This window comes from Balearica regulorum, chromosome 9 (assembly GCF_011004875.1).
Source record: "Balearica regulorum gibbericeps isolate bBalReg1 chromosome 9, bBalReg1.pri, whole genome shotgun sequence".
Classification (NCBI taxonomy): domain Eukaryota; kingdom Metazoa; phylum Chordata; class Aves; order Gruiformes; family Gruidae; genus Balearica; species Balearica regulorum.
Genome location: NC_046192.1, coordinates 7,800,531 through 7,827,343, shown reverse-complemented (window position 1 = coordinate 7,827,343; position 26,813 = coordinate 7,800,531). Strand labels below are relative to the sequence as shown.

The following is a 26,813-nucleotide window of genomic DNA, read 5'->3' as shown; positions in this document are numbered from 1 at the left end:
AGACATACCATGCCTCTTTTCCCAAGTAATGTATGCAAGTACACAAAGGAGATGCAGCCCCAGCCACTGAGATCTCCACATCTGACACTGCTAAGTGGGCAGCACCATAAAAGTGCAGATTTGCCTAGAGGTTTTGCTAACACATCTGATAGTTTTTCTTGATATTTTTCTTTTAACTGTAAGAATTCAGTTGGTTCACTAGAAAGTCCTCTGTTGGAAAAAAAAAAAAAAATCACACAAAATGAAGCATGCTTAGCTGAAATGGAAGAGACATTCTCAAACACTGCACTTATATTTTCAAAACATGTAGAAGCTTATCTAAGAGGAACAGTAACTTAAATATTCAATTAAATAGGTTTTGCTTTTTACATAAATACCAAGCATTTCTTCTGGTTTGAACTGGTAGCAACTAATAGTTCCTGGTTCAAAGGAAATACTGTAAACCACTGATACAGGGCTTTTTTTTTTTTGTTTGAATCCATGACAATACACAAACCTCAGATGTCACAGCGTACTTCAAGCTGCAGAAATTGTTTCCTGAAGAGGAACAAAATAATTATCAAGCAAAACACAAGCTTAGTCATGATAAAAGCCAAGAATTTTACCTGCCAGGCAGCAACATACAGTCAATGTCAGGTCTCTTTGTCTTGGGAATGGCATATAGCGGATACCTATCGCCATGTCGAATCAAAACTTGAACTGACACTAGTTTAAAATAATGAGGTGCATGACCTAAAGCAGAGGAGGGGGAAGAAGGGAAGAAAAAAAAAACAAACAAAAAACCACACACAAGAGAAAAAAAAAAGTAAAAATTAAGTGAATGTTACCTAAATCATTCCCTTGCACACTTTAAGAAAAAAAACAAGTATAATTGGCTTGATAGCTTTGGTGTTACAATGAAAGAAAGCCCCCATAAGAAATGATAACTTACTGTCCCAAGAAAGATTTCACTTTAAATTGCAAAACAATTTATACAAGATTCAGGTTCTCAGCACATTTTCCACAGTACACCTAGAGTCCAAAAAGCATACAAGACATGATTCAAACACTGAGTTCTGCCAACATGATATGGCTACCCTACTCTTAAGAAGCCTCTCTTCCAGACCACTATCAAAATGACTGATTTTGCAGCATGCATTAGTTGGAGCTTTTTGATATACTAGTTTGTGATTTATTTTATATGCATTACTGGGATATGCTAACGAGACAATTCATTCAGACTAACTTGCTGCTGCAGCCACTACAGAGTGAAGAATGCAAACGTGCCTCCTAGCTCACTAAGTCAAATGGTTTGGAGCTCCAAAATTAATTAATTCTGAGTGTTTTTTTTTCCAGAATTCCATCTCAACTGTTTTTCAGATATTAATAATATAATTTGCAATGCAGCCCACTTGTAATAAGCATTATAATTCAAATATTAAGTATCTATATCACTCCCACTCCCCAATTTTAGGCGTCCAGTTGACCATTGACTAGAAGCAAAACCACTTCCAAAAAAATCAAGACAGAGAGGATACATAGAGAAGGAAAGAAGAACAGAATATTTGGAATGATTTAACATAATTCAGCGGGCATTTGCTGTACCTTCTCCAAGCACCAAAGAACTGACAATGCACAAAGTTATCGTTTCCAATGACAGCACGTAGAAACAAGCAACTAAACTGTCATTTCCATTCACAAAGCTTACCTTCCATGCTGCGTTCCGCAATGGTGGGAATATTGCAGTAAACGTGAGCTTCATAAACAGGATCTATTGCAGGAGGCTCAGTCAGCAAATCAGGCATTATTCTCTTCCGGCTTTTAGGATTCAAACCATCCTCCCTGATGGGGTTTACTGGGATTAAATGCACTGAAAGATACAAAACATACAGCATATACCTTTAGGAAAGTTTAAGGTCATATAGGACTGACCTTTTTTTTTTTTTTTTTTTTTAAGTAATTATGCACGAAGACTGTGATTTCCATGAAAGGATCCCACTTGACAGTTCAGATCTTTGTTGTGAATTTTTTATGAATTTTTTATGATTTACATAGTCAAGAAGACAAGCCCAGAGAGCTGTTTAGCAAAGTCAGTCCTTGGCTAAAACTGCAGAAATACATCTGGATGTAGAATAACTCTAACTTTTGCACTCTTCTTGAAGGTGCTTTTTCTCTCAGCCTCTTATGAAGCTCTACTAGCATGAACAGGAAGAAAAGGGCCATTAACAGGCCCAGCTGTTTCTCATCATTTTAACTTAGTAACTGACATTGCAAGACATCAGCAAAAGATACAGCACAGTCACAATGACAGTGCTACAAATCACTGGAAAAACACAGTAGTCAAGATTGAAGGGGCTGGATTTGGATTGTCCATTATTTTCCTAACTAATCCCCGCCCTTACATGGCTACCTTGCCAGCCTTAAATAGTCTGACTTACCTAAAGACAATGCACATGAAATATATTTGTTGAAATGTAACTGAGACTACCACAAAAAATGTTAAATACAAAGAAATGTAGTTTATGCTTTCACACAGCAGGGAAATTAACAGAAATAACACCACCAGTCTTCCGACATGTAGAAGCATGCTGAAGCATATCTGAGTTGCACTGACAATGTCTTTTTACCTTGTCTTGAGCTTTGAAAGCACTAGTTAATTTATGAACCTTACAAGACTACACCTGTAATAACAAATGCCCACTTTTTTTTCTGTTAGTAACTGCTGGTATTTGACAGGGGTAGATTTAGAGGTGAAAATGAGGAGGAAAAGTGTTCATATTTTTACCCCTATTAGTCTTCTGTGGTTAGAGGAAAAAAAGACGAGAGAATAAATTTCAAAGCAGAATTTTACTTATTCTTCTGGTTCAGTTCCTCAGTTGCATCTTGACTCCCAATCCTAATTTTAGGGGTGAATTTGTTTGGCAATAGAGAGTTGTGCGGACAAAGAAAACGAATGAAGACAGCAAACTGAAGTGAAACACACAAAGATTTAGGAGCACGTAGCCATTCATATAAGACAGACTCTTCATTCTTACACTACAATGCACTAGTCTAAATATTTTTATGTGGTTTCTCTTTGCCTGCCAAAACCAGAATTCAAGCATGTTCCATACCCTGGCTAACACCCACAAAGTGCAGCCACTTTAAAATTTTCCTGAAGCTGTTTCAGATTTTGCATATGACTGCCCACAGGACTGTGCTTGGCGAGAATATTAAACTGTAATTTTTACTTTGGCCACTTAAACTGCAGAGCTCAGCTGCCATTCCAGCATTCATCTATCAGATTCATTTTTCAGCTCCTTCCATGTGCAGACTCAGATTACTGTGAGACACTGCAAACCACTGACCAGAAAACACTAGCAGTAACACAGAGTCTTGGCCGTATCTCTCAGAAGTTGATAACTCTGGGTTGAAGGGGGCTTGCAGCAAATTTGCATTTGGGCTATAAATCCCAAACCTAAGAATGGGTTACAACAGTTGCTGGATTCTGCAAATAATCAGCATTGCCAGACAGTAGTTGCCTAAAAAGTATAAATAGGAAATTACAGCAGTTGTTATATTGGTCAAGTTTCCTGGCCAGAAAAGGTTAGGAGCAACAATTTTCAGCTTTCTGTTAACAAATTTTCTCTAGAGCAACCCACAACATTACTACTGCTCACTTAATGTCATAAAAACATACAGAGTTTGCTTAAGTACTCATAGAGGTCTTGTAACTCAATTTGGCTTTGACCCAGGAGCATTTCAGAAGACAGGGAAAGCCGTACCCCAATAGCAACAGCTACGAACTACAGTGCTAAAATTTAGTTGTGAGATTTAAAAGCAAAATAAGGAACCTAATTTTTTATTCAAGGCAGTTTTAACTACAAAAGACTGAACAGATCACATTTTTGCACTGAGACTGTTAACTACAGCAGTCGATGTGTACATTACCTTATTAACATCAAGTACCTACAATTCATGGGACTAAATATTTCATTTGCAGATAGCAAGTCTCATTTCTAATCAAACCAGTTGAATAAATATTTTAACACTGTCAGACAAATTTAAGAATAAGGAAAAGCACTAAATCTTAAAGAGAAGAATCTACTCTATTTAAAATATTAAAAATAAAATTCAATGTTAAAAATAGGACCTACAGGATTATCAGATTATATGTTTGAAGTTTAAAAAGCCACTGACAGAACACCCTTAAAGGAGACTCTTAACACAGCAGTTATGGGTGTAACATAAGACTATTCTGTGAACTGGAAATGGACTCAGAGACTGGGAATAACAATAGTTCATGTCATTATTTTTTTAAAAAATTAAAAGTTTCTTAAATCTATCCTATTCTAAGTGCTGCTGCTAAATACATTTATTAATTACTTAGTAATAGCTGGTAAATATTGCCCTTACTGTATAGTACATGAGCTTGGCTTATGGCAGAGAAGAAGGGGGACAGCACTTCCCCAGTAAACTCCTACCACCCTGTCCACGTCCAAGCATCTCAGATGGGGACTGGGCTAAAGGAGCTCCTAACTTTGAACCCACCTGGGGCAAAGCCATGCTGTCTGGATTTCTGAACATGTCTGAGCAACCTAATCAAGTGAAAAATGTCTCTGCCCATGGCAGGGGAGTTGGACTAGATTATCTTTAAAAGGTCCTTTCCAACAGAAACCATTCTGTAATTCAACTTATATGATTCAAATTGTTTGTAGGTTTGACACAGAAAATTATCAAGAAAATAATCAAGAAAATTATTGCCTAAATAAGCACTGTCATAACAAGTAGTGCTTACTTTTAGAACGCTTGAAATAGTACACATTGGAGGAAAAAATAATTAAAAAAAATTCAAACAAACTACCTATGCAAATACCTGGGTCTTCTATTTAACTATGTTAAACAGAAAAAGGAAAAAAATCGTATGATCTGGGCACCAGTCTAGGCAATCTACTGGAAATTTCCACCCAACATACACACATAAAAATAGCAAGTATTTCAGAAGAGGAGGGAAACAAGACCAAGGAGAGACAAATTCCAGTTGGAAAGCTGCCCTCTGTTTGCTCAGCCTTATCAGCACGGTGATGCTGAAGAGCCACCCAGCAAGGCTGCTCCCCTCTCCCCTCGCTGAAGTTCCTCACAAGCTGTGACAATCCTGCAGTTTCCATGTGTTGGGATGAGGACCCCAAGTAATGCAGCCCCTCATCGTATCTCTGCACAGTCCAAATGACGACAGAGGTATTTTCCATACTACAGCTGAAGTCTCAGTTGTCTCTCCATTGTTTTTTCATCTTCCGCCATTCCCTGGACATCATTAGTGCCTCACATATTTAAGACCTTTTCTCCTTTCTCCCTCCCTTTTCATTTTAAGTCCTTGGGCTTCATGGTCCCTTGCTGTCTCCTTCATTTATCCTGCTCCCTAGCTGCCGAGTCCTTCTCTGCATGCATCCTTATCCTCTCCAGCTCCATACTGCATGGAAGGCTCAATTTGTTCCCCCATGTTGGCACCCCTTATACCACACAGAGCAGTTATTTAAAGCTCTTTGAAGAGCTGACTGTTTCTCTGTATCCAAGTATTTCACTACTGAAAGTCCTCTGCTGCAGTGTCAATCCTGCCTCTGTCTCCCAAGTAGGGTTTCTGCTCCATATGTAACCAGCAGCTCAGAGAAATAAAGGGGGGGGGGGGGGGGGAAGAGAAAGAAAAAAAAGGAAAAATGTAAAAGAAATCCCTCATATGAAGTTGACATTCCTCTCTTTTTTTTTCCAAACTCTGTTCTGCTCTTTCAGCTGTAAATCATTATAAGATCAGAATTCTATTATGTAGTTTTCACACAACTTTTTAAGGCTTAGCACTATTTTATATGACTTGTTCTATTAGATCACAGTAACATGCACTTGCCCAAAACAGAAGTCTGCCAGCGCATATACAGTCATACTTAATCTTTAAGGGTGTTTCTGAACAGGACTTTTACACTGCAGTGCCTTTCAAAGCTCCTGTTTTACTATGACAGGAGTACAACAACGTAAACCAGAAATGAAACAGATGATTTTGATGTGCATTTCCCACAGCCAAGACAGTTAATCAAATATATCTGAAACATATTCGGGGATCTAACTGGAAACTTTGCCAACACTAAAACTAACAAGAATAGATACATATTATTATAGAAGTAGTTTGACAACAAAAAGGGAAAGAAAATATAATTTCCCAATATTCATAAACTTACTTTTAAAATTAAAGAAGCTACATAGAAACTACTTTGTCCCATTCATTTTGAAAAAGTTATATCTAGGGAAAAAAGTAGAAAGCTTATAGAAACAATAAAAGGAAAGAGACATCAAGGCAACTCTGCTCAGTGTCCCACCAAGTTAAAATTGTTTGAAACACAAAGTAAAACTAAACACATGGGCTGGTATCAGACAAAGGGAAGACAAACAGCAAACACAGTCCTGTGAGAGACAGAGGGGCACTGGTCACACTGTGGAATACTGAAATACTGCTGTGGGATGACTCCAGGAATTTTTGCAGCTCCAAGTGAGACACAATTAAGTCGATGAAATTCAGATGAAATAAAATCCAAACTCTGACACTAAGTTTAATTAAACAAAAGCCCTCCAGTAATTTTTAATTTAAAATCAAACCACGGAACCCGAAGACGAAATTTTAAAACAAAGTTAACAGTTTGACTAAGAAATGTCTTTATGAACAAAACCAATGGTGTCTGAAACATTATGACTTACCGTTTTATTCTCAGTGTACATTAAGTATGACCTATTTAAAGAGCAAGAAACTAATTTGTCTGACTTCCATACACTTCAAATGCCACAAAATGTACCAAAAAGACAAATATTAGACAAGTTGTTTCTAAGTGAGAGAGACGATCATTCAGAAGTGCTTTCAGTATAATGACTGCAACAATTACTACATAGCAACTAATGCCCTCTGGAAGAACGTCAAGTTTATCAAATCAACTATTGTACTCAGAAGCCCAAGCAGAGAACCAGTCTGATATGAATTACAGCTACAAAACTGACATGAATGTGACAGAATTCAGTTAAGCAGAAAAACAAACACAAAGCAAAGTGCAGTTCATGTAGAAGAAACACCAAATTAAATGTGAAATCACTCCATTACCAGTTCCTCTCCCTCCTGCAGTCCTAGTTTCAGCTTGGAAAACAAAAGTTATCACCATTCTTTACCAAGAAGAAAAAGATTTATCCATTAATAAAATCACTAATGTTTACCTGAAACCAGAAAGACAGGCAACAAAACCATTTTCCATTTCTGTCTTCCCTGGTAGTTCCAACCAGTCTGAGCAGCAGCAGCACAAGTAGCCATGTTAGTCTAATTTTCTGATTAAACAGGGACCTGAAGTTTTCATCTTTTATAAAACAGAAGGTTCTTTCAGCCCCATGCAAACATGCTATTTAAAATGGTCACATGGAAATGAAGCCACACAGCAAAAATGCAGAAAAAAAAAAACCCCAAACCACTGTAGGTAACCTTATGCTAGCGGGTAAAGAAAAGCAAATGCGCATGTCAGAGAGCACAAAAAGTTATTTATTCCTCTTCCACCTTTTTTTTTACCCCCCTTCCCTTTCTGCTCCTAGCAGTGCATTAACAAGGCTGCCTAGCACAGAGGAGAACACTCAGGCTTCTGAAATTCTGATGACGAATGTAGACTTCTACTTGCTCTCTCTCTGAAAAAAATGGAAGCTGGAAAAGGAGAAGCATAGGGAAGAACCAGAAGGAGGCGGGAATGCTTCAAAACAAATGAGATGGGGGAAAAAGGTGAAGATGTGTGCAGAAAGAAAAACAGTCTGGAAAAAGTAGATAAGGTGCATGTGGGCTGAAGAGCACACAGTGCAACACCGAAGGTGGACGCTGTCCATTTGGAAGAGAGGCAGCCTGGGCACAGCGCTGAGGAGCTCTGACATCCTGCTGCCCCGGGGTTCCAGCCCTGCCACCCCGGGCTCCCGTTGGAGCAGCACATCCCTAGGGTCACTTTAGGAGCTCTGCCTGGGATTACAAACGCGTATTTGGACATCAATGAAGTTCAAAGAAAGACGCCTGTGTGACACACAATCCACCTTTCTCATTTTATTCTTTTGTACAGCTAAATAAAGGCTTTGCAAGTCTCAAAGGTAAGAGCTCTATGAAGCGAGGGCCTTCATCCATAATGCACAATTGCCACAATCGCTAACATGCTGTATTTGAATGCTGAGTAATCACACAAACAAAAAGGCTTATTAGTCTCACACTGGTCAAACTAATAAGTGCTATTAAGAAAAACAACCATACATATCTTTTAAAAGGCTTTCTAAGCCTGTGAACATAAGCTTCTAAGCTTCAGATTTTATATTTATATAAAATATCAATGGAGATAAACTTTAACATAAGTTTGTCTTAAACTTTCAGTCTTTTACTTTACTAAGAATGTGCAGTTTAATTAAACAAAAAGTCCCCAGTAATTTTTATTTTAAATCAAACCACTTGCCCTACAGAACCTGATGACAAATTTTATATTTATATAAAATCTGTCCACACTGAACTGATGAAGAAGGACAGTCCTCAGTATCTCTACAGCCTCCACCCCTTAACCATCCACATCTGAACCTACTTCTCTCACCACATCCTTGCTTCGCCAGGCATCTGCCCTTCCATTTTCCCCACTCCTGCTGTGTCTTCTGCCTGTCCAGGAGCAAGAGGAGCAGAGCCCCTGAAGCAGGGATGTGTTCCCTACAGAATGCTCCCCATGCCACTGCCGCCCTTTCTACTGCAGGGCAGGCTCCAAGGTTTTCTTCCCATATTGCTGCTAACTTCTCTGCACACCTCTCCAAAGCACAAAGAGTGAAGGGAGCTATGGGGGAGGTGGGTAACAGAAAGAACAACGAGGTCTGAGGGGACACACACCTAAATTTAACCTAGGATAGCAACAACAGAAAGTTCTGCCTTGACAAATCCCCGAGAAGCTAAAGAAGGTTCCTTGGAGTGTAATTTCTCCACAACACTTCAACCTAGCGAGAGTATGTTTCCAGGTCATGTAGGTACAGCTTTCAGATTGGAACTGTAGCTGGAGCAGAAGCAAACACTTCCCTCCTTGTACACTTAAAACCTCTATCAAACCAAAGGGCTGAAAATGGATGACCCAAAGTACAGATTCATCGACCTCATTACAGAAGCCGTCAGGAATTTCCAACCTCGTGGTGTCCACTGAGCAGGCAAATGGAGCAAACAGTGACCAGAGGCTACAGATCCCTTCCTCAGAGTTTCCAAGAATCTGCAAATGTTCAGCACTAGTGGTGATGTACGGACTGTGATGTGCCCAGACACATACACCTATTTGACATACATTCAGTTTCTGGATTGCTGCTGCTGTTCTTACTTCTCTAAGAGAGATCATAGTAACTTAGAGAATTTTCAATGAGTCTGCTGACTTAAAGTACAATCCTTTTGCCAGAACTCTATGTTTCAAGTTTTGAAACAGATTTTAAAAACTATTCAGGAAAAGTATTTTTAAGTGTAGTAACCAAGCAACAGATATCATTGAATAAACATTCTTTTCAAGCTTTTCAAGTGCTTCTAATCAAAAATGCTGAAAAATTATTGCTATGGCAGCCTTGAATACATGCACTTCATACTGCAGAACCAAGATTTCTGTAATAGCCTTTGTTACAATATATTTTGACACCATAAGTTAAATCCAACTAGAATAGTTCTATTGATCCGATTGGGTAAAACTAGACATCTCCCTTCCTACAGCAAAAATATCAATTACTTTTGAAGACAACAAGGAATGCTGCAGCAGAGTTGTAGAACAGAACATGATATTTTGAATTCTTACATGTAAACATTAACCTTCCAAGAGAAACAGATTAAATTCACAAAGTTGCGGTTCTTTTTTTTCCATCTTGATGCACCGATCCTTGTAGGGTACATTTCTGCATTACTCGGGTCAATATTAGAAAAGGGCTGCTTTTAGAAGTCTGTTCTTTAGTGCTATGTTTGTATTTCCTCATGTTCCTTAAACTACATCTTCTGTTTCAAAGTGACACCACAGAAGTTATAGTCCCATTTCCTTCCCAAATTATTTCTTGTGATTTAATAAAGAGGCGGATTTCCCTTTTCTTTTGTTCTTGCAGGTCCAATCATTACAGAGCCCAAAACACCAGTTCCCTCGTGCCCTCCCTCCACCTGGAGCCACAGTCAGTCTTCAACCCCAAACACGGTGGGGATGGGAGCAGGAAGGGCACCATGGGAACCACTCACCTCCAGCTGGAAAAATACTCATGGGAAATTGGAATTAAGATTTAGGATATAGAGATATTGTTTTGTCATGGCCGAAGAGAGAACTACAGCATTGCCTCAACTGCTCTTCAGCCAAAAAGCTTTCTGCAGCCCCTGGCATGGAAGCTCAGCCCACTGTCACTCATGCTGCATGAAACCATTTTTACAACCATCATATACCAGTATAACATTTTATCTGTGAGAGGAGCACTGTCATTCAAATTAGGGTACATAGGTAATGACTGTTCACCAAAACCACATCTGAAGCCTGGCTTCTTGTTTTAATTACCCACGCCTCAAGCAGCAGTCAATGACAGTCCTCGTTTGGGCAGAGCCTCGCTAACCAAGCACAGCACGCACCCCAGAACAGCAAAACCTAGACGGCAGCTTGCACGATTCTGCATTGCCCACCAGAGTGAGCACGTTATTACTGCGCTGACGTTACTCAATTTCAGCATTAAGTTATCATCGTCAAGTTGACCACTACAAAACATCACCCCAAGCCACATTTGCTGTCAATAAATACTTAAAGGCATTTCAGCTATCTTTCAGAGATTGTAAATGACATCATTAGAGGAAAAATTGCAGCAGACAATAAAACTAACAAGACCAGCAGCTATAGCAACTCACTATTATTCAGGTCACAGTGAAAATAAAACAAACATTCTTTTTGGTTTGCTTGCTACATTTTCTCTGATACTCTTTGTAAACTGAGGAAAATCACCTGTCCAAGGCTGAGATGGACATATCTACTGGAAATAAGAAATTTAAAGAAATGCTACCTAAAGTTTTTTCTTTTCCATTATTTTTTCCAGTTCCTTATGCTTTGATTAATTTTTTTTTTTTTTTGCAGTGACTTCTCTGTACTACAGGGCAATTTTCCCCCTAGAAGTCCGAGCCACTTTTGATTATGTAACTAAGAAAAATGCTGTTTCTCTGTTTAAAGTGTAGGAAAAATAAGTTTTCAGGAGCACCCTGTATGTCACAGGTTTACTGACAGAAAATGGAAACTCAGGAGGGCTAGGAGGTTGCAGATGTACCTCAGCTAAGCTGGCAGAAGCCAGATCTGATTGAGGGAGAACGTATGTGAGCTCTAAAGTGTGTTGTTTTTTTAATGTGACTGGTTTTAAGAAAACCTTGTTTATAGTACTCTATAGAGAGAAAAAAAACCTAAAGACTTCACAGTGGTCTCCTGCCATGTGCAAGCTCAAATACAAGATAAGCCAAATTTCATTTGAACAAAACAGAGGTTTATAGATATGTCCCAGTATGAGCTTTCCCAACAGAATCCCTTCTTTCTCCCCAGAACAACCATAATGTGATTGCAGCTGCAAATTGTACGTGCATCTTTACTAATCAATATAGGTGTCATTTTATTGCATAAATGCAACCAAAGGCTTATTCTTCAGTCTAACACTAGCTGAGTTTTCAGCCGCCTTGGTTTTCAGATGCCTAAAGTTCTCCACTGGAGATGCAAATCTCCGTATAGACAATTGAGAACTACTGTAAACTGGCTGCTTTTTTTAGCTGTTTTTCACAGACTTGGTCAGAAATAGCCAAATCCCCTACTGCTTTCCTGGAGTGGATCAAACCCTATTTTCTGGATCACAAGTTGGGAACTTCTTTAAAGCTTTTCCTCATCTCGGGACAAGCCTTTTGCCCACGGAGCCATGACTAGCAGGTATTGACCCAGGGCCTTATTCCTTATCAGACACAGGGGAAAGGCCAGATTGCCTCGTCTGTGTGTTCATGTTCAAAAATAAGTAGAAGAACTACACATGACCACCATGCATGGTAGCTGTACCAGCATTAAACAACTCACACAGGGATTTCTGAAAACAAGTTTCTTATTTCCAGTTGCATTAGCTGCATGCTTTGCTGATTTTTTACGGGGTCCCAAGCTGACTTACACAAGGAAAATAAATATATTAAGAAAATCTTTTTTGCACCAAAGCACAACATGGCAGGCCTCATAGTGTTATGTTTTTGAGACCAAATTTAACCAGACACATTAAATTACACAATGGGTGTTTGCATTTATTGAGTCCAGATGTGGCTCTAAAGAGAGCTTTATAGTTTTAGGAGTCCCCCCCCGCAATTGTTTTTCAGTTGACAATTCAGAAGGGCATATGGCACTGATTAAATAGCTTCCAGGACTTTCAGCCTGACAGCAGTAACACAGCAATGCTAACTGCAAGTCTGAGCCTTTTCAAGTTCCAGAGGAGACAGTCATTTTCCACTTCTGCTCCTGAAGTGGAAAATTACTCTCTATACATTATTCTACACTACATTGTTTAACATGGAAAAGATTTCTATTTCCATCAATTAAATGCATTCCTGTGCTGGTTTTGGCTGTGGACAACTCCAAGACAGAGCAGGGGCCAGGGGAGGAGACCTGGTGGTTTGGTTCAAAGGGACCAGGGATGGAGATTGTACTGGAAATACCTTTAAATTGTTGAAACCCAGGGTTTGATTTGCATGTTATAGGAATTACTATAGCAGGAACCACCTGAGCCAAGGGAGGACAAGCCTTACAAGAAGCAGTGCAAGTGCAGCAGTGACCCAACCTGAGCTGGCTTTGGTGCCCAGTAGCTCCACACAACACGCCACCACCCTGTCCCGAATTTAAGATAAGATAAAAAAAAAGCCCCATCACTGCTTAAGATGACGCAATTATGCTGGTCCCTTGCCTACCACAGGCTCGTTAGGATTCAAAATGAGGAGTGTTACACGAACTGCACCATGATGCTATAAATGAAGTCATTCCTACCGATGTATCTGCATAGCTGCCACGTCTCATCAGGCTGTGAGATGACTTTGACGATACCAAATCAGTGCCCTGAAGGCTACCTAACAAGGCTTAACTATACAAAGACTACGTGTGGGGGGGGTTTATGGCCTGATGGCATAACTTTTATAAATACAGTAGATCCAGCCATTGTTACTTATCTAACAAGATCTGTGAGCACTACAGTAAGATTTTAAAGCTCTGTCCTGCTTCGATCTACAGAACTCAGCAACTGGTAGATGAACTAATCCAGCTGAATTGTCCTGGAACAGATTTTCAAAACAGCTTTTATCGGCTGTGTTCAGAAACTGTTGGCAACTCTTCCCATTTCCATAGTATTGTCTCAAAATAAAGGTCAGCATGAAAAAGGTAGCTGCAGGACAAAATATACCGAATGCTACTGCCATAATTTGCCTGTGGGTGATGACCTTTGTTTTTTCTTTTTGTCCTGCATATTTTTTGGATCTCACAAATACTGGAGTGGAAAGCTGTGCAGCAGTGATTACATCATGACTGAAAAAAAAAGACACTTGGCAGATTTCACATGTGAACTGAACACAAACGTAGAGGCCAACTACACTAAGTGTTCAACATAGTTCAAACAGTATTTTCTTAGGAACATGGACTGCAAATCCCCTGGCTTCAGTGAACTTTTCATCTACAGCAGCTGAGAATGATACAGACATATGCCCCATACAGTACAGTTCAAGGCAGTTCAACAGTTGCCCCTGTGTTGTTATCTAGCAATCTGGCAGTAACACTTCACATCTTTGACAAGGGCTCCCTGCTGCTGAAATGTGCATGCTCCCCTGCGCTTGTTCTTTAAGGAATTCACTAACTCTTGCTACTAAGCTCTGGCTCCTCAAATGGATATGAAGAGGAAGTGTGCACAACTGTTTTCGATCATCCTAGATAAAATGTTTTCCCCCCCCTTTCAAAGACCAAATGAAAGGAGCACATAGTCATCTAGAGCTTCAAGTGCATGTCCTTGCCTCTTTCCCTTAGGGCTCTCCTCAGACAGCAGCCCAAAATACTCAGGATGGCTTCTGAAATTCAAGTCAACTTTTATTAGGGCATGTACTAGAACATCCAGCTGTTGAAACAAAAATCACAAAATACATAGATAAACCCAAAGAAATAGAAGGAACTTAAAAGCACACCTTTGCCCTGCCCATTACACCTCTGCAAGCGTTTCCCCCCTGGTTTCAGAACACCAAGTCAGCAGCTGTCTGGGCTGCAACAACTCCTGTACATCTGCTCCGTGGTAAAAACACCTTTCTGTCACCTCTCAACAGCGCTGCTCTCTGCACTTCTCAGCAGTACCTGTGTCTGCACACCTGGTCGCACACAGTAATCTCCCCTTCTCTCAAAGGACTACAGCCCTAAAGGCAGGAAAACCCACAGATCAGCCAGAGGCTCTACAAAGGCACAGGACGGACACAAACTGTTTAATATGTTAATGTCGGCAGTCGAACGCAATCCACAGACAGCTGGCACTTCTCTACACCAGTGTCCTTCCAAGATAAAGCGCCTTACAAATTCAAATCAATATTTTAACTACTGCATTAAATTAGCACCTTTCTGTTTCACATCTAATCCCGACTGTTTCCCATCCACGAACTGACCTGCTCAGGGAAGTGATCTCAACACCATATGCCACTGCTTACCCAAGCCAAGCCAGCTCACTTGTTTGTCCTTGTCACCAGGGCACAGAAAGCTGCCATGGATTTGCTTGCAGCAAACCCCAAAACAACATATTTAACACAGCAGAGCCTGACAGATTCTTGTGCTGGGGAAGCCTGCAATGACAGACGTAGTCATTAATCTCAGAAATTCAGAACAGTGTTCTCTGGATCAAAAAATTATTGATATCTTTAGGACACTTGCCATAAACCAGCTTAGAGGAAGATGGTGAATCTTGTTTCTTGTCTTCATCCAGTATTAATGTGCACAGTTGGTAAACCCAAAATTACACCACGTACCTAGGGTTTCCAGCTCTTTTAATCCAACCATCGCACACAAAAAAAATCATAAAGGGAGATCACTTCCACTTTCCAAGACTTCTTATTTCACTGCAGCAAGTCCACAAAAGCCTCAGTCTTTTAAATACACACTGCTTAGACTCATTAACAAATAAACCACAATGCCATTTAGCATGTGCAAGCACTGCCTATCTCTCAGTGAGTTTTGAAAATTTACAAGGGAAGTAACTTCAGGAAGGGGGATTACTCTTATTTAAAAAAAAAAAAAGGCAAGCAATAAAAAACTGCCTGCAGGCGTTAAAATCTTCAAAATCAGTACAGCTTAAGAAACCTTAATAATCACACAAGCCCAAGAACGCACAATAAATGTTTCAAAAACCTTCACAGTCAAATGAGGAGACACTCTATTGTTTCAGCAATGAAAGCCCAGCAAAAGCACAGATAAAAGAACAAAACTGCCTGGAAGATAAATTGCAAGAGGAAAATTAAGAGGACTAAGAAAAAACAGGAACACCAGCTATCTGAAGAATATTAGGTATATCTGAAACAGATACATACAGGAGAACTAGCACATCCATAAAACCGAGGGTTTTCAACTCATTTTGCAGCAGGACAGTGGGGATTAAGGCAGGCACACAACACAGCTCAGAAAAACAAACCTATCATCAAATCGAAAGTTTAAGTAGTCGTCCACACTTTCCTGAAGACTGTACATGGCCTGTTTACGGGGGGGGAGTGGAACACAACTGCATCACACCCACTGATATTAAGATAGCTTTCCTGGTGCTTTCCAGCTGAGACTCCGTGTTTGCTCTCTGAACAAGGAGGGAAGGGAGATTTGGGTCAGAAAATTTCTCTGATAAAGATGCAGAACACAAATCTCAACCAAAGGACAGCAAACAACTAATGTACGAGGAACCCATTTGCAATTAACAGATAGCATTGTCCTAGAAGCTCTGATAAAAGTAAAGTAAGAGGGATAAAGCTAGTACAGTGTGAATTGATTGTGAATTCTCAGGAAACTGGCCTAATGACAGAGTGGTCAGCAAAAGATTAACAAAGGGCTCGTACTAAAACAAAGCAGGCTGACAAGGCTGTCTTTACCTTCTTAGCTTAAGACACACAGGTTTTGGTTTGATGCTATCATCTCTGCAGTGAAACATGAAAAAAGCAAAAAGTCCAAAGGAAGGCAGCCTATAGCAAGGGGACAAGCAGCTGAGAAATTGCACATGGAAAAGAAAGAAAACCTTTCAGGGATGAGAATGACTTCCCACGGCCCAGTCAGCCAGGAGAGGAAAGCTCAGCAGCAGGGCAGCAGAGCACGACAGAATCAGACACGGGCAATCTCTGCCTCCCCCGGCTCGCCCACCGCTCAGCAAAGCCCAAAGCTGCCCAGCGCTGCCCAAAGCACATCTCCCAGGCAGCCCTGACAGCCGGGGGCTGGGGGGACGGGATCCACACAGCTGCCACTACAACACTGAAATCTGTTATCCTGAAACTCCCAAGCAGAGCCACTATGCAAACCCCACGCAGAGCAGCCGTATTCTTGTGAGAATTGAGGGCTTATACTGTGTCAACTTCACCTGCTTGAACTAACCCTGAATCACCAAACCAAATTTAACATTTACAAAGAATGTAACAGCTGTACATTAGGAATAAAACTCTCTCTCTTGACTATTTCTACAAACAAATTAAGGTGAATTTCAGAATTTAAAAACAATGTTAGAGGTATTAAAACACAGTTCAGGTCAGTATACAACTAACTTAGGGAAAAACCCTAGGAACAATTTTTTAGGCTTTAAAAGATGAACATGCCAATACAAACACGTCTGCAGTTACCTGTAAAGCAGCCTGACTCAGTGTTAGAGAGCTATGAAAAAAGGAATGGCAGAGAACTGGATCAGTGAGCTTTTGTGGAGTTGGTAAAGGTAGCACTCCTGAAACATCAAACAATAAAAAAAGAATTTGCTAATAATTCACCTGATCTACTGCTACAGAATAAACTATTTAGGTTGGAAGGGACCTCTGCAGGTCATCTCCTTCAACCCAGCACAAACTCAAATCAAGGCATTGTCCAGTCAACTATAAACAGTTTAAAAAGTTACACACGTTGGCTACAACCACCTACAACTTAGAATGACAGTAGTCAGACTAAAGCTTGGTTATGACTAAGCAGCTCTTAAAAGAAGAAAACAAAGTCCAAACTTCTTCACTGTCCCATGTCTTAACTGAAATCGGCCATCATCAAGTTGACACACATTAAAGTACAAACTACCCTTTTCTGAGAAGGGATTCTATTGACATGTAAAGGCAAGCAACTACTGGCTCGTCGAAGGAAAAAAAAGAAGGAAGAAAAAGTGGCATAGGAATATATTAAGAAAAAAAAAGCATTTCTTAAAGCTCTACAGAAAAGCTGAGCTACTTATTCTATGTACTGTCTCTTAAATTGTTTGCAACTGCAATGCCAGACAGTCCCAAGCAATGGTTCCAAAAAATCCCACTGTTGAATGCATAATAGACTAATACAACATAAACAAGCCCACAGGACTGTAAAATAACTGCAATATCTGAAGAGGTAGGAAAAAAACTACAAAAAATTGTGAGTCACCAGAAGAAAACACTGCGCAATCACCTTCTATTAGCTCCCCCAAAAGTCTACTACACTTCCACAGACTTTCATGCCAGGAAACGAGCTATGCATGTGGTTATAAGAGTTTACCAGCAATAGACCTTCCAGCAGTTACACTGGCAAATCACTGATTTGCAAAAACCCGAGCAGTCCAGGTCACTAAGGAACACACCCCCTCCTCGGGGAGCCTCTTGGTGAAGAGATAATTCCACCTTTTGGGCCTCCAGAAGAACAAGACGCAAGAGGAGGGCCATTGTCTGAAGAGGGCTTTAGGAGAAGCAGAGGCCCAACTCACTTCTTCACAGAACAAACCTATAGGTCTCTCACAGTCACAATGAACAAAATTTATCTCCTTTCTCATTTCATATTTACCCTCATTTACTTCTACAGCCCCGTTCTGGTGATAAACCCAAGTATCTCAAGACAGCAGGACTCCATGGTACGTACCCACGTCCTTGAAAGAAACGTAGATCAAATTTGGTTAAATAACATACAACTGCATAAAACATACAAGTCATCTTCTGGTGCAACCTATCTGTGGCATTATTTGCAATTAGTGCAAGAGCCCAGTTTGGCAGGAAGCAGGGACAGGAAAGATTTAACTACAGCACAGGTATTCCAACAAAGACAGCTTCACTGCTAGCAGCAAACCAGAGTTCACTCCCAGTATAAATATACAGAGAGGGAATTAAGATCAATGCATTAGTCTATTTAAAGACTGACAGAAATATTACTGACAGAAGCATAACATTTTTTCTCCAACTGAGAATATTCATTTTCCTTTGCGGTTTACTACCCATTCAAAACTCAAACAATCAAGGACAGATACATACCTATGAAACTGTCCCCACAAAAAGTTGCTGACCCTTTCACATGTTAAAGATAATTGCAATATGTATCACTACAATTATTAAAAGACTGAAGCACAAATGTCAATACTTTCAAACTTTCTTGCAGGACTAAGATTTAAGTTGGATTTTGAGAGAATTCATGTTAAAATGCTTATTATTTTCCAGTCTTGTTTCCTTCCATCTAGAATTTAACCCAACACTGAAGTAAGGATTTGCAGAAGCCTAACTAGCAACTTGCTGTTAGTTTTTGTGAAGTATTAGCCTTTATTTACAGTAGCCTTCAACCATATGTTTTAACAGCTCATATTAATCTCTGCTTAAATACAGTTCAACTAACCATCATGGATGAAGCCCAAATATATATTTAAAGAAGATTTATGGAGTTCTGTAGTCTGCCAAGTAACATCTACTGGTCAAATCCTGTAACTTAACCTGACCTATATTTAAAGCAGATATTTTAAAATGATTGCTCTATTTTTGTGGGAGAAAATAAGACTGTCTTGCAGTATAGTTTTCAAGTATTCATCGTGTCTCCTCCTCCTTCAACGGTTAATTTCTTGACTGGGACATTATGCCACCACTTTTGAAAAGCACAAAAGTTATTCAAATCTCCAGTTACAATATAAAAAGCATCTTTAACAAAAATCTGTATATTTACAGTTAGTTTTCTTCATTCACTACTAAAACGTGCACAGCCTTGGATATATTATTTGTGGGTTGTTTTTCCCTTTCATCTTAAATTCAGATTAAATTAGTACTTTCAAAAAACCCAGAGAGACTTCTCATTAGTGGAAAATCTGCCATGCTTATGAGCTTGAAGGCAAAACTCAGGGAGGGAGATATCTGGTCTCCTTTTAATTTCCTATGCTGGTAACACATGACAAAAACAAGTTCTCCACACCAAAAATTCTAAGGTTGCAGCTTTTTTAATACAGTTAGTTGTACAAAGCAGCAAAATGCAATACTTTTTTTTTTTTTAATTCCACTAAAGAAATCATATTCAAATACGAAACATGAGTAGTTATCGTTTGTAGGTAAGAAGTAAGAGATGGTAAGGAATTCACCTTAGAGACATGGTAAGGATACATATTCTGTCCAGAAACGGCCAGAAGCTTATACTATCTTTTTACTGAATATCTTGGGGGGGTTTTCCCCCTGCCTTCTCCTACTGAAATTAAGTTCTGGAAAAAAACAGCTCACCCATTTTTCCCCACAGACTTCGCATATCCCAGCTCCTCTTGGCATCCCACTGGCAGTCTCTGGGCAAGGGGCTGTGGGGGCAGCTCACAACCCTCTTCTGGTTCGGGGTGGGGAGAGGGGGACCTGCAGTGAGGGAGCACATCCTGCTTTGCAAACAGAAAGGCAACATCCTGGCAGGATTGCATATGGTGCTTTCGCTGTCCTTGTAAAGTAAGAGCCGCCCACAGCACTCAAGCCAATAAAACAAAACTCTACTACTTTTCCTTGTGGAGAACCCTGATTTCTGTTTCCTATGACTCATCTGTAAAACGAAAACCTCTAGAGCAAAACAAGATGACAGAAAGTAGAGGGAAATTATTACTGGAAAAGCAAAATGTCATCTCCAGACAAGATGAAACACCAGCATCCAAGCCTGGACCATCAAGGCAGACAAAGTACTTAAAAGAAAAAACACTCCCCACACTGTACGCAGGAACCAGCACCCTGCCAGAGCAACTGCCGATATCCTAAAAAGTAGTGGCAGATACCAAAATTCTTTTTATTGAAAGACGGGCCTGAGGCACTGAATAATATATGAAAGTATTTAGGGAAACAAACTTCAAACAAGAAGAGAAGGTCCACATGCAGGATCTGTTTTTGCGATTCTGCAAGTGTCTGAAGTGGGCAGGCTCACAAGCAGAATCCGTAATTTATGTTTGCCACAGGGTTAAACAGCTCGTAGAAAGAGATGCTTTCCCACTATAGTTTTAGTCCTTTTCCTGTTGACTGTTTCTTTCCTTCAGCTTTCAGTAAATGGAAACAAAAATAAAAGACAATGTAAACAAAGATATTTACTTTGTTGGAAAAAAAATTTATTTACGTGCATTCAATTGAAAAATAAAAATCCATAGACACTGTCAAGTAAACTTTACAGACATTACATATGGCATCTTAACAGCTAGCTTTTAAATTTCCTTTCAGTTTGGTTTATTCAAGGTAATTTCAAAGATAAATAGTTGAGACACCCTGAGGAGACCCACCTTCAGGCTTCTGCAGTCAGCCACAGATGTTCTAATATACTGGAAGGTCTGCACTTGCCCAGTAATCGAGTTCTCATGTGCTACACCAATCTTAAAGGGGAAAAAAGAAAGCAGCTCTTCAAGCATACTTGCAACCTCCTGTTCCTGAGCTGACCTAAGGGCTAACCAACATAATTAACATTGACAGGGTCCTAAATTATGCCTTTTCCCCTCAGTGTGAGGCAGCAGGACCACAGCCAGATTCCGACACATCCCTTACAACACACACGAATCCAGCTGCGCCGCAGTGCTCCATCTCTGCACTGCAGGAACTCCCCCAACCCCTGCATTTACAATTACAAATTACAATTTACTGCTCTGGGTGTTTTACACAGCACAGAGTAGGAAGGAAGACCTCAACAACTGCAACCTTTTCCTCTGGCAAAAAGGAATAAAGTATCCCAACCTGCATTCGCTCTCTACCCAAGTAAACTGCCCAGTTTAGTCAACAGCATTACAGATAATATTTACAGAGACAAAACTACAGCCCACAATCTAGCACAGGTCATTTTTCCATTCTGCAGTTTTTCTGACAATGCAAAGCACTGAAGTCTTTTAAGAGGAAAAACCATGTAATTCCACTTTAGAACAGTCTAACTGAAAAGTCTATCAAAACCAGTTCTCCTTTTTTCTCTAGTACTGAAGTTTTAAATCATTTTAGAACCATGACCGTTTGTATAAACAAAGAAGGGAAAAATAAAAACACGTGTGGAGTGATAAATACTACAAGGAAAATACTTCTCAACTCTTTTTCATAGATTCAGTCCCAAACATAAAACAAGAGGGAAACAATGACAATTCCCAATAAAACTTTAAGCTGCCAGTCATTTTTGGTTTGGACGTCAACCAGTCACCCCATGCAATGGGTTTCCCAAACAAAAACTCTCATCACCATAATTATCCACCAGAGACATCATGGCAAGCTTTCAGTCAGCAGTGGAACATTTTTTGAGTTTTAACTTTTAAACACTGTCATTTTTCTATACTATTTAAAAATTAAATCACGTACAAAATTTAGAGTCATTTGTCACTGAAGAGTTTCCCTCTGTTGCTGATCCGGTCCAGGTTTCACACTGTACAACTTATTAATAGCCAAACCCAATTTGAGAACACATCTGGCTCCCAGTCTTTTGCTTCAAAGTCCAGGCCACACAATAATATAAACTATGCCTAGAATCATTAAGACTTGTACTTTTTCATCAAGTATAAACTTATTTTTAAAAGTCTGCTACATGCCTACTAGAAATGGTAAACAACCCTGGCAAAACTATGAATAGATTCTGGAATATTCTAATAAGTTTTCATATTCTAACATGTCTCAAGTCTCATTCTCCTGTCACTCACCACCAGATATGTTCAGAATCAAAAACTGCAGCTGTTGGTGGGACAGAACACTTTCGGCACTCAGAGCTGTTGGTTGCCGTCAAGTGAGATTTTCGGGAAAACTCTCAATGATGTGCCCTGCAAGTTAAGCAGTATTAGTGTCTATGTAGAGCACTAGTCTTGGGGAAAAAAAAACAACCCAGGAGAGCAGACTAGTTTAGATCAGAACTCAGAAACCACAGTAGAAGAGAGAGAGGCCAGGAAGAAACATCAAAACAGGGCACAAAGTTTTCCATTGATCCTGGGTCCATCCCCACCTGCCAACACTGACGACTCAGGACCGACACCAGCTGTTCTCCCCAGCATTTCCCTCCTTGTGTCTAAACTCGAGCTGTGACACCATTAGCTTGGAAACAATTGCCTTGGGACTTTGTCTTACAGGGAAGGACAGACTTGCATTAGGACTGCTGACACGACATCCATCACCTCCGCTTCATCGTGGCTGCAGAAATCACCGCTCATAAAGCGGTTCCAGGCCCCTCACGGCACAGTCTGTTAAGGTAAACCAGCATCAATTTCTGCCTGGCTGGGCTGCAAACTGCTGCAAGCAATTCCTGAGCCCTCACAGCCCAAAAGAACAGGACAGACTGTAATCTTGTCAGCCATCCCACTGTGGGCCATATGTAATAGTGAGTCAGAACCTGCAGAAACCCCACTGAACTTGGCCTTCACCACGCCCTTCGCTTCAGAGCCAGGTACGACTCACAAACCTGGCTTCAAATCGCTGCAGTTCCAGGTGTGGACAAGAGGGGATACAATACCAAGCACTTACAGGCGTGATGCTCTGCCCTAAAGCACAAGTTTAATAAAAGGAAGATATGTACCATTTCTATAATTATGCATTTAATGCTACTGTTTCACTTTTCTAAACAAATTTAGCCTGGAAAGGAAGAGACATTTTCAACAGTCACTGCTTAGAGAAGCAGTAGTACGTTTTAAGATGACCAGCCCTCCTCCACAAAGCTGCGTCATGCTTGCTAACAGGGAATCGATCTCACAACAGCGTAAAACATCCATTTCCACTCCAAATGCTCAAATGTTTCAGGAGATAACTCCATTAAAAAAAAATTAATCAATGGCTTGGGCATTTTCCTGGGTCTAAATGTATAAACTCTCTTTTTCATTCCATGATTGAGCACAAATTATAAAGCTGTATAACCAAATTTTTTCTCCAGGCAGCTCGGAAGGGATCGAAATTTGGCAATCAAGTTTTACAGTCTGATGAAAAAGAAAAGCAGCACACTGCTTTCAGAAAAAAAGTTTTATACATGAAACAAAACTACATTACTACCACTTTGTGCAACAGCGAGAATCAAACCATGAGAGATGCACGCCTCTGAACCGTGGCATGTCTTAGGAGTAACAGACTCAGTGCAAGGAAGGACCTTCACATAGCCATAGGAAACAAATAGTAAATACAGGTCTAAGTACACAGTGCTACAACAGAGCCTGTATTTAAATCCACAGTTAAAGAAAGCTCATCCCTAAAAATACATATAGTAATTGGAATTTTGCTGTTTTTCTAAAAACCAAAAAACTCTAACATACTGGCAGACCCTTCTCTACGTCCCATGGAGCTGGACACTTCAGTTTTCTGCCCTTCAATGCTTCTATCACAGTAACGTGCTCCATATCATGCAGTATCAGAGGGGCTGACAGATGTTTGCTAAAGGATGTTCTGGAATTTCTCAGGTGGGGGGTACTGCCTTGGTGAGTCAGTGTGCAGGTCACCATGTCCTAGTACTTGGTCCACTTTTATCAAAACAGAAATTTCATGTACTTCTATTAGTCGTGGAGACTGACCAAAAATTCTGCTCTAAGACAGTACTGAAGCTATACTTCCATTAACAACGTATTACAAGTATTTCCTGAACTATTTGCATGCCCCTTTCATTAAAAGCTCAAGTTCAGAATCAAGTAATGTTAAGCTAGTCAGGAAGTATAATTTGGAGACGACTAAAAATTTGCAACTATGTTTAATGTGAAAGCAGCTCACCAAGCACTTGTAGACTCTAATATAATTTTGCAGGTAGTGGGATGTTTTGGGATTGAAGAAGAAAAATTGGTTTGAGCTTTAAGACTTCGGTTTGGTTTCCTAAACTCTCCAAACTCTATCCGGTTTCCAAACCAGTGTTACATGGTGATAGAAGCAGCGAGTTTTTGGATATGGTCCTTGTTCCAAGTTTGAACTAACTACCAATCTGAAGCTGGAAGAAGTTAGAATATCAGGCTACCTGTATGTCATAAACTACCGTGGTTCCCGCTAGCCCGTATTGCAGTTCTCATTATTTAAAAGTTTCTACGTGTATTTTGGTTTTGGCACTAACCTTCACAGTGGCTGCCTGCTGTAGCTTAAGGGCTTTTCAAAGCACCCCTCAAACAACTCTACCTCCTAAAATTCCTCTTGCATAAATGTTATCTTCTAGTTAAGTGGAAAATAACTTCCTCTTCTGATGAAATGCTATTCACTCACCTACATGCCTACCTCCTCATCTCTAAATAAAGCACATTTTTGTTAACAATTCAGTTTCGTATTTCAGCCGAAGTTCCTCTAGGACCTTCACTCTCTACACAATTCTTAACCAACCATACAACATCAAGGGCAGAGCCACGACGAACCTAACAGGCAAAAGAAGCTGCAATCAGACCCACCGGCAACCTTGCCTTCTAACAGCAACTAATTACAGTGGCATGTCTTAGTACGTATTACATTTACACCCACCATCACTTTACCTAGCAAACATTACCAGTCACGACCCGGGTGACAAGCAGTGATATGGCACACTGCTCAGCTGCCGACACACGCTAACCCGCATCCAGCACCACCTCCCTGCTCTGTCATCAGTACACGACGGCCCTCCAGAATGACCCACGATTAGATGATCTGAAGCACAACAGAATTTATCTGTTCTTAAACAAACTGGCCACTTGTGATGAGCCAATTCAACTGTTTAAAATTTCCTAATGCGAGGGCACAAATAAGAAGTTCCTACACTCAACCCTCTCACAGCAGGTTTCTCAATCCCGTCTGGTCTGATGCAATGTAAAATAGGAATTGCAGCAGCGTTTTGTCTACTTTTGTGGAAGGATTCAATCACATTCAATTACTTAATTGCACTAAAAAATTAAGAATTTTTGCTGAGATAGACCCATTTGAAAAGTCTCTAGATTGTAGAGATTCCTACATGGCACCCAAACCTATTTTTATTCTCACATTTATTTTCCTATTGGCGAGGGGGGAGGCACGGGAACAAAAGCCAACAAATATTTAAATACAGAAAGAATGCTTAAACAACATTAAGCAGGGTCATTTTTAAACACGCCTATAGACCACTATATATATAAAACAAAAGGGGAGGACACTTACAGAATTGTAGACTGAGGCTCAAAAAGGCTAATAAGGCTGCCAAAGCCAGCAAGAACAGAAAACGGTTTCGGAAAAGCATTATTATTCGTTCTGCTTTCTCTTCATGGTTTCATCTTCATATATCAATGGTTCCTGCAAACAACAAAACATCAGCAATTATATTTTAGATGTGGAAGCACCAGCTATGGCAAAGAATATTCAAATATCCTTTTGACAGTGTCAGGTTGTTTCTTAAAGGCAAGCATGTGAGGCAATTCAACTTGGCAACAACGGTATCAAAGAATCATCTTCACCCTAGTTATGAGACTACCTCTATCTCCACAAGACAGAACTTACAAGTAAATAAAAAAAAATTGCCATTTCCCATAAAATTAAGTTTTCTCCTGCTAACACAGGGTCAATGCTCATGTCATAACATTGTCAAAAGTTATTTAACAAAGTCTTTTGCCCCTGTGCAAAGCAAATCACAACAAGAATATTATTACTTAAGGGCTCAAGAGCAATTTCGTAAATCATCGCCAGAAATAAAATAATATGTTAAAAAAGTACACACACTTTTAAACACAGGTCTAAAAATAGTTTCTAACTGGTAGCCCTTTTACTGATACAACGTTCACAATCCTTATTCAAGAGAATAAAGAGTAAGAAAAATTACCAATACCACTACACAGAGAATAGAAAAGTATATTGACTTAAGATTAACACCTGGAATAATTCTCTGTGTAACAAGATTTTTAAACTGTTTTGACAAGGATTAGAACAATATATTGCAAATCAATAGTATTTAATAAAACTTCAAAACTCAAACAACTCATCGCAAAAGTTTAAAAAAAAAAAAGATAAAAAAACCCCAGCCCTCTCCTGAAAATACCGTAACAAGAAGTATGCACTGTTAGTAAAAACCACAGTTTTCCTTGCAAAATGACATCCCGAAAGTGCACAGAATTTGCTGAAGTGCTCTGTTGTCACAGATGTCCATTTTCCATCGGAAAATGGCTCTATAGAAGGGATGGGGGTGGGGGGGTGTTCTCATATACTTTTTTTTTTTTTTAAACAACCAGCTGTTCGTGTGCAAGAGGTGCCTTTTCCTAGCACTGACAGTGTGTCGCAGGAAATTGGTTAGTCTTGAAAGAAACCTTCTGAGATTCCCAGATCCTTTGAACTGAGCTCTGTTATGACAGCACATCCAAACATGTTGACAGAAAATAACTTTTTCCCCCAACAGTGGGGGTTTTTTTGCCCCAGCACTTATTTGCTCACAGAACGAGATCTCTCTCGCTTCTTTCCTGCTTTTGAGAATGAGGTTTAG

The 26,813-nt window shown here is 39.9% G+C and overlaps 1 protein-coding gene across 6 annotated transcripts in view; it reads right to left on the bottom strand.

Moving 5' to 3' along the window:
* PXYLP1 (2-phosphoxylose phosphatase 1) overlaps window positions 1–26,813 on the bottom strand; it is a 113,603-nt gene that overhangs the window by 14,397 nt on the left and 72,393 nt on the right. For 4 of the 6 annotated variants that reach the window (XM_075760982.1, XM_075760984.1, XM_075760981.1 and 1 more), the window contains 3 exons: window positions 25,505–25,636; window positions 1,688–1,849; window positions 606–732 (listed from right to left, as the gene is read on the bottom strand). In XM_075760982.1, the coding sequence (XP_075617097.1) occupies window positions 606–732; window positions 1,688–1,849; window positions 25,505–25,583 (368 nt within the window). In that variant the 5' untranslated portion in view covers window positions 25,584–25,636. Of the gene's footprint in view, window positions 1–178; window positions 211–605; window positions 733–1,687; window positions 1,850–25,504; window positions 25,641–26,813 lie in introns of those variants that run through there. The other 2 variants (XM_075760983.1, XM_075760986.1) reach the window with 2 other exon arrangements.